This window comes from Brachyistius frenatus, unplaced genomic scaffold (genome assembly GCF_029030835.1).
Source record: "Brachyistius frenatus isolate BFR_SWC_R1_liver_20210118 unplaced genomic scaffold, ASM2903083v1 Contig_1, whole genome shotgun sequence".
Lineage (NCBI taxonomy): Eukaryota > Metazoa > Chordata > Actinopteri > Embiotocidae > Brachyistius > Brachyistius frenatus.
Genome location: NW_027210600.1, coordinates 4,376,295 through 4,388,124, shown reverse-complemented (window position 1 = coordinate 4,388,124; position 11,830 = coordinate 4,376,295). Strand labels below are relative to the sequence as shown.

At 43.2% G+C, this 11,830-nt stretch overlaps 1 protein-coding gene across 2 annotated transcripts in view; it reads right to left on the bottom strand.

Annotated features, from left to right (window-relative positions):
* Window positions 1-4,610: 4,610 nt before the first annotated feature.
* The window catches only part of veph1 (ventricular zone expressed PH domain-containing 1), an 82,290-nt gene continuing 75,070 nt past the window's right edge, over window positions 4,611-11,830 (bottom strand). For both annotated transcript variants that reach the window (XM_069703928.1, XM_069704014.1), the window contains exons 13-15: window positions 9,832-9,968; window positions 5,978-6,031; window positions 4,611-5,585 (exon numbers count right to left, since the gene is read on the bottom strand). In XM_069703928.1, the coding sequence (XP_069560029.1) occupies window positions 5,403-5,585; window positions 5,978-6,031; window positions 9,832-9,968 (374 nt within the window). In that variant the 3' untranslated portion in view covers window positions 4,611-5,402. The remainder of the gene's footprint in view (window positions 5,586-5,977; window positions 6,032-9,831; window positions 9,969-11,830) is intronic.

Genomic DNA, 11,830 nt, shown 5'->3' with positions numbered 1-11,830 from the left:
GATCACTTCTGCCTTCAAAACGGCAAGATGGCGACGGCCAAAATCCGAACTCCGGGCCTCAGAACTGCGGTCCTCAAACCCAACGGGTGATGTCATCGTTGGTCGCTGCTCCTTCCAACCATTACCTCAATTCACACCTTGTCCCTAACCTTAACCAGGACCTCAGGTATGAGGTTTTGCCTCATTAGGACCGGGCTTTCTTCCCTGAGAGGACCGCTGGGGTATTTTTTCCGGGACAAACGCCTACCTCGTCAGGCCCGGTGAGGTTACAAACACACGTGCGCACGCGTCTGCCGTGAAAAAAGGGTCACTGTTTCCGTCTGCACGTGTTATCATTCGTTCAATAAGAAACCTGCAGCCTCCCACCGGCGTTTGAGGCTGGTTATTCCAGTGCGGATGATGTTGAGCTGAATCGTGTCACCGTGACCTCTCTGTACTGACGAGGAAGAGCGCAGTAGTAGTCTTGTGTGTTGGACTGAAAGCCGGTGGAGATCCTGGTGTGTTGTTATGAGGTGGAACTGCAGCTCAATCAGGATGTAAGGCTCGTGTTGCACGGTAATCCCGCTTTGAGATTGACAGGGCGAGAAAGGAAACGTGCAAGTGATTCACGTTTCCGTCCTCCCTGGACAGAGATCTCCATGATGCCGAAAGTCTTTGAGTCGTCGTTCACTTTTGACTGACACCGTGGAGGGATCAAGAAAAAAACAATGCTGCGTTCAAATCGGGCTCGTATTTCCCGTGTACGTGAGAAGAGTCCACGTGAACCTTTTTGAGGCGTTCGCGACGTCGGAACTAAACATTTTTGCACGAGCCCCGAGTTCACGAGTTGTGACGTGTTTGATGACGGTTACAGAAATGGCAGAAGTCATGGAAGTTCATTTTGTTTTGTTGGCTGTAAAGCTAGTAAATTGGAATTTTAGTCATGTCCAGTTGGTCTTCATAAACTTTAGGTAACAGCCTACGTGTCAGGAGAATGTTGACCTTCCCGACGGCCTCGTCTTTTCCCGTCTGTGTCTTTGCATTTCCTGCATTACGTTATCTCCCTGTTAGCTTGCTAAATCGCTAGCCTCTGTGGCTTCTAGACGGCGTCCACGTTGCCGAGCAACGGTGCACAGTGCATACCGTGCAAACGACTTTCCACGATGTAACCACAAGCTGGCGAGTTCCATTTTAACGCATTGAAATATCGGCCGCATCTGTCCGCCGAGCAGTGAGCTTTAAATTCCAAGGCAGGTCATTTTGGCACGTTTACACCAGATGGCTATTGTGGACAAAGAAAACGATTGCGGCACACGTTTGGTTACAGCTCACATCGTTTTCGCTTGTAGTTGGAAGATTTCGCCAAACAGTGGAATCAAATTGCTCCAAGTAAGTGTTTACAGCTCTTAAGAAGTCCTGTGCTGTGTCAAACCATACACGAGTCGTTCTCCACAGTCCTTCTTCACACTGGGTCCTCCCGGGTGGTCAAGCTTCCAGCAGCGTGAGCAATCTTCTTTCTTCAAATGTTTTTTAGCTGCTTGAAATGGGAACATTTCCGTTTGGGAACGTCAAGTAACGATCAAGAATCACGCCATTAACAGCGGGAGAGAGACCCTGCAGGGTTTGGAGAAAACACTTGGGCAAGACTGTTTTGTTTTATGTGGTGGACATGTGGAATAATTTGAGTCACTTTCTCGTTCTCTCTGCGTGTTTGTTTGAGTCTGTTCAGCGTTACAGCATCTCTAAACTGCTGGGCGTTAAAGTGGGATGTGATGTCCTGGGTTTTTGGAAGTATTCTGTGGTGCTTAAAGTGTTTCTTGTTATGAGGTCTGAAGGGACAGATCACAGCGAGTGTGGATAAAGCTCAGCGAGAGGAACCAATAACAACATTCAATTGAACAAATGAGCTAAAGGTGAACTTTTACACAAATAATCCACACTTACTTTAAATCAATTTCTCATGTTCTTTTCGCGAATAGCCAGAAAACCATTTTTCGATATTTTTTTTATTATTGTGTTTGTATATTTGTTTGTGGAAGAACAACGAGAGAGATTTGGGAGATTCATTGGGTTCATTGACCGCAGAGATTTACAATACAATGCTGTCAGGAATAAAGACAAGAAGGCAGACATGCAAAAGGTGCAGCAGGCAAGTAATACGGTCGATAATAATACAGTTTAATCGTCAATAAAATACAGCATTCATTTATTTGCGGTATTAACTCATCGGAATATAAAAACATGAGAAGAAGAAAGGGAGAATAAATCATTGTTTCAGTAGTCGGGAAGCCTTACAGTAACACTTTTACAAATAAATACTGAGCTCATATCAAAAATCAAATGGAATTAAACAACACTACAGACAAAAAAAAAAACACTTTTCTATGATTCTATACACAAGGCGGATATTTATGCTTATGTTTTCATACATTCGGATACTTTAATACTTGTATCAATCATCTTCACAGTCTTTGCGATTGTTGAAATCTACAGCAGGTTCCATCCTGATATCTGAACTGTTCGTGTAATCTCATTGTGCTTTAATGCAGTGAAAGTCACAACTCACTATTCTTCAGTGTGAGATGAACGATGGATGGATGGATGGATGGATGGATGCATGGATGGATGGAGGGAGGGAGGGAGGGAGGGAGGGAGTGAGTGAGTGAGTATCGATTCACACAGCTGCTACAGCTGTATTTCATTGAGGAAAGGATTTGTTTCTGCTGAAAACATTGAAACATTGGCCCTGGAGGTTTGGAAACTGGGACAACATGGCAGCGTAACAGCAGAGAGAGCTCACGTTGCTACTTTTAGACAACATTGACATTCATATTATTAGACATTCGCTTTAAACACCAAGGAATTCACACCGTGCCACTAAAAAAAGAGTAAAATCAGCTTCATGTGTTTACTATCATATATAATACTAGAGTTAGTATAGAATACATTGTGTTAACAAGTCAAGTGTTTTACATGGGCCTGTTTGCTTTAGGAGAAACTATTGTGGATAAGTGATGGCACCGTCATATTGGAGAGCTTAATTTCATCTATAGATCAGACGTGATGAGTACACAGCTCTGTTTAATCCCACTGATCTCAGTGGTGACCGCATGTTTCTGGAAGCTCTAAAAGTGTAGTTGTTGGCTTTAGGCAAGATATTCAACTTCAACATGGAGAAAAAAAAAGAAAAAAGCTCTAGATTAAAATCTATAAATATCGTGTGACTAGTGGAAAAGGTCACATGGCCTGGTGTGTTCAGGAAGTCTGAGGAGTAAAGAGTAAAATGAATATAAACAATTTGCAAGGCAAAATTTGGGATTAAACGGGTTACCGTGTTTAATGTGCGCACCGTTGAGTTTACAGCATCATGTTCGACCAAAATAGCTGACAGATTAAACTGTTTACGTGACGATGGGGCAATTTGAAAAGTCAAAGTCAAAATGGATTAATCCACTGAAGACCTTGAATATCAAACATACTAAATTTCACCTTAATCCAACGGCATCATCATACCTACAGCCCCACCATGAGCGAGTCCTAAAAATGTTTGTGAAAGTTACATTTTAAACACTCAATGCAGCCACAGCGGAAAATCCCCCTGACGTTTTGGGTGCACAGCCAGCTGTGTATGTAGGTCATAAAACTGAAAAAAAAAAAAAAGGGGAGGAAGGAGGGAATCAAAAAGTGAAGGAGAGGCATGATGTAAATAATAGTATGTGTAAGCAGCTGTGCTGTGTGGAGACGGGGGCACAGGGACAGCTAAAAGTACAAATAGCGGTAACCTGAGCCGATGGGAAAGGCTGTGTTATGGCTTCATGTACCCAACTGACGGGGGTTTTTAGCTGTAGGACAAACTTAAGACCAAAGAGAATCTGCTCGTCTGTCACACGAGTTAAAATTGAGACCACTTTAGACCTTTTAAAATGATTCCGACAATTAGATCTGACATATTTAACCAAATCCAAAAGCGTTCAGTGGCGAGAAGACGTTCACCCGTGGGCAGACGCACACTTCTGATGTGGATCCGGATAAACATCAAAATCAGACATCGTGGTGAAATATTTGATTCTTCACGGCTCACGTTGGTCCGGTGCTGGCAGCTCGGAGATTGACTGGGTCAAGACATTCGTCGCGTGCTCCCTGGTTCGTGAGTGACACGCGAGAGTTATCGTGCGCCACACGGGCGTTGCATTAAGCCGATAACGTTCAGGTGGTCCACTGAATGTGAGTTAGTGGGGACGAGGGTTTCCTGAAAGAAATCTACTTCATCCAGTCCCCGAAGTTTGGACAGACGACAAATCACACGCACGCTTTTTAACCTCTAACCTAAAGAAAAGATCTGTTTTATAACAAAAGAAGGAAAAACAACCTTCAGCTGACTGGTCTTAAATCAACACGACTGAACTGGCAACGTTTCTAAATCCACAAGGAAGCCTCTCATTTACTTCGGTGTTTGTCTTTTGAAATCTGTGGTCTGAACGCCGCCATTCGGCAACAGTTGAGCTGACGTTGCCTCTCGTAAAACACGGAGTGAATTGTTGCAGACGTTTCTCATTTTAGAGGAGCCAGAAATAGCCCGGTCTGTACAATACCAAGATTGCGAAAGAACAGAAAGCTTACCGCTGCACACACACACGCACGCGCACACACACACACACACACACACACGCGCAGACACACAAATTACCAGATTCGAATGCACTTTCCATCTGCTGTCCGTCCCGCTTTCAGGAGGAACTGTTCCGTCTCAGCATCGCTCCGAGTCCTTGTTCGGTTCTGTGCTTCTATTCAGCTTTCATTGCTGAATTCTACTCTGACCATCTCGACCGTTGTGCGTTTTCAAAACCCACAAATCCCCGAGTTCCTGCAGATGCTGGTTTTGCGTGGTTGTTGAAGCAGTCTCCATATTCGAGAAGGGGAAGTCGATCCTGCTCGGTCCGGTCCGCTGGCGATGCGAACGCTTAATCTTTAAACACTTTTGTACTGTAACATTTAGATATAATCACTGATGATTGTCCAGAGAAGTGTCACATATAAGCAGGTCCACGGTGTAGTCACGTAACAGTAAGTGCAGGGAGTCAGTGGGTTAAATATTCTGCTTGGATACACACACACACACACACACACACACACAGAGTATTTTATTGCTGATTTAATACGTTTTGATTGTAAAAATACTGCATGTCGAGTCTTTCCGATTGTTTGCCCTATTATCATCAAAACTGAGTAGGATTACAGATATGGAGTTATAGTGCTACTGAGGTGCTAGTGGCAGTGTCGGATGTGTGTTTCTGTGTGTTCTCCCTGTCGGAGTGCGATGTTTGTATTTTTTGCCTGACACCTCTGGTGGTTATTTATGGATATGGTGTGTGTGCTTGGCGACACGTTTGCGTCCGTGTCGGTAGTCTGTGTCGGTGCTGCTCTCACAGGTAGGTGGTGGCCTCCCTGTTCTCCCTCTCTCTGGCTTGAGCCACAGCCACGTTGATGCACTGCAGCCACTCCTCGGCGTGTTTCTCGTCCTGAGCTTTCAGCACGTAGGTCTTGCTATCTGTGAAGATCTCAAAGGCCCGCGGCAGACCCCGATCCCGACGCTTTTTGGCAACCACCTGTGGGGGAAAAAAAAAAAAATAGAAATGAAAAAGGAGGAGAGAAGATGACCAACTATGACTTCAACATTTGTCTCCTGGGGAAAGCTGCTGCTGTCATTTTTGAGGTTTTTATATTGATTTGGCTTAACAAAGCCTCAACTGCCTTTAGAGAAGTGATCTGCCTTCTTAAATTATGTAAACATAACTGAGGAGGATTCAGACCTTCTCCCAGTACACTGCAACATGATCAGATAATATAACTAGGTTTAAAATGAGAACAATGGAAAGAAAACAACAACCTCTGTGTGACCACTAACAATAAAACTACATCCAAAAAGAGGCGTAGAGCCAAAGGTTTCATCGAACCACTCAAACAAATGAAATGAGGTCTGCGGAATGATGACAATCACCTTGACACTTTGCACCTTGCTCAGCTCAATAGGGATGTCATCCAGCTCATCTTTCTGTGGAGAAGACAGACAGCGACGATGAATGTAGTGCAGGAAAAAGTACAATACGAGGGTGGATCAAAAAGTTCAAAGACTGCTCCAGTTCCGCGCTAACAGTGCGTAGTACTGTGACGTGCACGCAGCACAGAAAAGCTATAACCTTCACGAGCAAGTACTCTACGTATCCTCGCTTGATTAAAATCAGCACCCGAGTTACAAATGCTTTTGTGAGGTCTGACCCGGGTGCGTCTATGATTCCTCCATGGCTACGACCCGAGGGGGGCGCGTCGAATTTTGTGTCAAACTCTGGAAATCGGCAACACAGACTCTTTAAATGCTTCTGAAAGTCTAAAACAAAGAAGCAATGAGCCTGGAGAGGTGGCATTCACGTTTCCGAGGGGCGGAACGTCCGAAACTAAAAAAAAAAAGAAGGCCGGTGAGGGGCCCAACCGGGTGAGTTTTCTTTGACATTCGCAGGGTTGTGCGCCATGAATTTGTCCCCCAGTATCAGACTGTCAACACCCAGCTCTACTGGGACGTTCTGATAGTGTCTGCTCAAGTTTCATGTACATGTACCTTAAGTACAGTACCATTCATTACCTTTACCTGCGTTATCCTGAACAGGGTCGCGGGGGAGCTGGAGCTTATCCTGGAAAGGTCGCCAGTTCATCACAGGGCCAACGCAGAGAGACAGACGCACTCACTCGCATTCACACCTACGGGCAGTTTAGATTCACCAGTTTAACCTAACATGCATGTTTTTGGCTGGTGGGAGGAAACTGGAGTACTGAGTGAAGCCACGCAGGCACGGGGAGAACGTGCAAACTCCACACGGAAAGGCCCAGGCCCAGGGTAAGGTTCGAACCAAGCCCCAGCCGAGGCTTGAGCCCTGAACCTTCCTGCTGTCAGGCAACAGCGCTAACCACCACCCTCACGCTACGTTTTGTCTTCAAAGAGAGTAGGTACCTGCTTAAAGTTTGAGTTTTCCCAGTGTGCATTAAGAAATCTGTCTTGCAATGTTAAAACGCTCTAAATGCGTTTCAAGCACATGAATGACCTTTGACCTGTTGTTGCTGCAGTGTCAGATGTGTTCTCTTGATTTCAAGGAGCCCAACTCTGTTTCCTGATGTTGTTTCCAGTATGTACGACCTCAGAACAAACGACTCCCAGCACAAACAATTACACTTTATTGTTCTATTGTTTCCCCGTGCAGGGCAGGAAATGAATTCCTCCAGCTCTGCAGCACATTATGTCTGTGTTTTAGCTACCTGAGTGTAATTTTGAAAGTGTGTGTTTCTGAGTGTGGTGAGGTGTTGTTGTTGTGTGTGTGTGTGTGTGTGTGTGTGTGTGTGTGTGTGTGTGTGTGTGTGTGTATTGTAGCGCAGCCATGTCTTCTTACCTCATAGTTAGATATATGGTTACAACCACATAACCAGAGCGAGCTGCAAGACCCATGGCAAGTGCCCACATCCTTTGTGTTTGTGTGTGTGTGTGTGTGTGTGTGTGTGTGTGTGTGTGTGTGTGTGTGTGTGTGTATGTATATGTGTATATATAAATATAAATAAAGTAATAATTAAATAAAAGCATTTAATTGGAGTAGACATATTTACAGTTTTACCTCTTGACCAAGCTTTGCCGACCGTCACCACTGAATAACGGGGCTAGTACCAAGGCTGGAACTGGGGTGTCCAGACAGATTGATGTGTTGACACGGCTAAATGTTTTTTTTTTTCTGTGATGAGCATGTTGCATTTTGGGTCTCTTTTACTTAAATTTTCTGACAAATCATATTGAAAATGCACAGCATGCTCGATTTTGGAGCTTCTCAGAGAAAGCGAACCCACTTTGCACAAAGGGTTGACGGTAAGTTTTACTGACAACTAGATAACTGCCTCACGCCCGCACTGTATCCCACTGCCAACCAACCAAGTTGCAGTTGACGTCCGTGTCTGTCCAGAAATATGGTCACAATCTGCCCTTCTGTTCCTGAGTTATGGCATCAGGTTTATAAGAATGGGCAGGACACGAGGTTACAGTGAAATCTATTCAGTTCATCTTCGTGTCCCAAGTGAATGTTCGTGTCATATTGAAGAACAATTCCAAAAGATGTTCTTGAACAACATATTGTGTTTACAAGCTTGGGATGTACGGACAACATGAAAACATTTTTCCCTCTTGCCACAGCTGTTGCTGGTAAAAAAAAAAAAAAAAAAACAAGTTCTAGTTGTCTTAAAAAACAAATGGTGTGTTTGGAGACACATGAGTCCCCAAGACTAAAAACAATCAAATAAATAAGTGGAAACTAATGACGGCGATGTTGGAGATTGATATTGAGCAGATTTGAGCAGTAAAAACATTAAAACAAATAATAGTTGTTTTATGTGAACTGAACTTGAATATGAAACAGGACCAAAGACTCCAAAAGATGGTAAAAAGTAAACTGGATAAGGTGGACACATGTTTGTGCTCTAACTGGTCCCCACATATCCGCGTACATGCAGTGTAGGTTTATGCAAGTATCATTTTGTCATCCTAATGATCTTTCTTAATTTCTCTCTCAATTAAAGTCTTACCCAATTCAAGTTTGACACAGGTCTATGTCTTGTCCCAGCAAAGGGAAAATGGAGGACATACAGGGGCTCAGACATAACCTACAATTCATTTAAATGTTGTATTTTCTCTTTACCATATTTTACCAACGAGTAAAAGTCTCCGCTTCGTGTGTACTTGGGAACGTTTCAAACCTCTCGGTGTCGAAGCTGCTCGATCATTCAAAGTGATCTTACACCCCAGTCGGAAAAAAAGGTCTTTCACAGCATACCCACCACCTCCAGAATATGCTGGCACACACAGACTGAGCTCCGAGAACAAAGAGGCAAAATCTTCCCAATATGTGGCTACTGCAAAACAGACAGCAGAATCCATTACCATCTGGAGAGGCGCACAAAGACGATTGTTTGGAGTTGGGAAAAAAAAAAAGAGCTCAACTCTGTTTCTGCAATTCAACCACTGAATATTCCCATGTTTCCAGATACTCCTCTCTGATGTTGTGCCTCATTTGAGTTTTGGGAAGCTGATTGTATATACAGGACACTCAATCTCTTATTGGCTGTGAAATATTCATTTCATTATAATAGTTTCACTTGTGCAAATGACTGCCAAACGGAAATAGTAAAATTTCCAAACAGATCCTATTCTCTTGCTGAGCAGACTGGAAATATTTGTCTTTCTTTAGTTGGGAGAAATCTCACCACATCTTTTTTTAAACAAACTTTTACAGACCTCTGACCTCTCATTTAGCTGATGCTGCTTTTTGCTTGTTTTCAATGAAGCAACGATCCTCTCTTTGGTGTTCTCAGCCTTTGTTCTCCTTATAGTAAGTCACAGGCAAACACAGGAAACCAAGAGGAAAAATCACGTTGTTGCAGGCCAGAGGGAAATCCCCCTCAAACACACAATGTACGACGTTGTACCTCCTCTTCTGTGTTTGCTACTTGTGTGTAATGCTATCTGCTTTGAGTTATAGTGGGTGAGAGTGACTCATTTTGTTCCAGCCTCACGCTTTGGCCCTGGGGGTCCCTCAGGAGTCCTTACCGGGGACAAGGTTTGCTACAGTTGGGTTCACCGGATGCTCCTGAGGGACAGTTGAGCTTATCAGGTGATGGGATTTCCACTGTTTTATCCAGTTTCATCATGATTCAAACGGCACAGAGCATGGAAATATTAATGAGGGTGATCTGTGTGAAACGCCAAGGACAGTTGGTGTGTTTGTGTATCCATGTTTGAGTGTGTTCATGTTCACTGTCTATACGTACGGATTTGCCTCTCCGAAAGAGAAGCTGGTTTCCTGCCAGGGTGAAGTAGCGGGTTTTCCAGCGCTTAATGAACTTCCAGCGGACCTGCTTCTCTTTCAGCTTCCCTTCGATCAGAGGCTGTCCCTCCTGGTTCACGACTAGACGTCCGCACAAACACAGAACGACGGACAAAAAGGGAGAAAGAGAGAGAAAGATAAAAAGAAGACGGACAGAAAGAAAATATATGAATGCTTTTGTCAATTTACTGTACATGATTGCTGTAAAAGGTCATCACTACGATGTGGTCATGTGCTGGTGGGTGTTGTCTTGTGTCTACTTGTTTTGGGTGCACTGGATCATTTACTTTGTATGCTCCAATCAGTCTCTCTCTCTCTCTCTCTCTCTGTGTGTCTCTGTGTCTCTCTCTGGTTGTGTGCTTTCCTTTTCAGGTCCTGATTACTTGGCCCCTCCCATTCAATCAGGGGATTGACTTCGCCTGTTCAGGAGTCTATATAAGCCTGTTTGCCTCCACAGCTGCTGTTTGCTCTTCCCTGACACTTTCTCCCCTTCTCTTTCTTGTGGGTTGGCCACTACTACGAGTCTGTTTGGGGTTATGCTTTTTTAAATTTTTTTTAATTTGAGTTCCTCTTTGGAGGTGTTTTCTAAGTTACTTTGTTTTAAATTTGTAAACACCATGTCTCACATCTTTGTCAGTGCCACATGAGCAGAGTTGTGACATGCCAGCAGTTTGACAGCTGAGACTTGAATCTCCAAATGAGCAACACTGTTTGTGTCCTATGTTGTCAAGGTGAACAATGAGCAGCTCAACATTTGGGAATATACTGTCCAAGTATAGAGTTTATCTAAAAAAAGAAAAAAAAACAACACCACAAAGTGTTAAAATACCAGTGCACAAGTGAGCACATGGCTAATGTCCTCTGGGAAGTTTGAGTTTGACACCCTGCTGTTTGGAAATGGAAAACAATGGCTGCCTACAAAATATGAAGAATGAACTCCCGGACTAAAAAGATTGTCGTCTGCTTTGACATGTGTTGGTACTAACATTAAGAATACAGTATAAAATCACAAATATAATGCCCTTTCCAGTCATACATGGTACAGGGAATGTTCTGTGAACCCTCCCGATCTCTACAGCACATGTCCCCCTAATTCTGTCTTTAGTTTTTTGTTCTGACACTCAACCACTTTGAACGGCATTTGTATGAAGCTATGTGATACAAAAAAAAACCTTGAATTTATCCACTTCCAGTCAACGTTAATGAGCTGCTCAGTTTAAATCAACAAACGCACTTTGTTTCACTCGTGTGTGTGATCAGATAGAAGAGAACACATAGCTGAGTTTGGTCTGATTAGAAACACTCACCCACATCAACCTCTTGGATCAAATACAGGATTGAGAGCATGTGTATGTGAGTGTATCTACAGTATTTGTGTGTATAGTTGTGTTGCTCGAATACAAATGAACAGCATATTTTATTCAACATGGAAAAAAACCTTCTGATCAAATACATTTTTAAAGGGATCATAGATAAAATTTCCATCAATATAATTCCTTACAAGTAGTTTACAAGACTCCAACTGTACACTCGAACCGTTGCGAAACTTGGAGATGTTTTGGCATGTTCAGATTTGGATTCAGATGCTGGTGATGAAACAGAGACGTTCCTTGTATCCATGATGTTGAGTAAAACAGCAAAGAGATTACTGCAATCTAATCACTGTGTGGGCATTTTGCAAAGATAATGACCAGCGGTGTATTACACCAAACAAAACAAACCAGTAAAGGTCATCACAACACAAATCAGACGAGGAAGGAGGAGAGAAGAAAGAGAAGCTTCGTTTCTGTTTCACATTATATAAAATCAAACATCTTTCTGTTTCTTTGACAACTGGTGAAATGACATTTTTTTAGCATTACAAAGACATTATTTCAAGGCCGCATACGTTTTTATGGCTATTTAATTGTGTGTTTTGACATTTTATAAACTAAATTATGAAT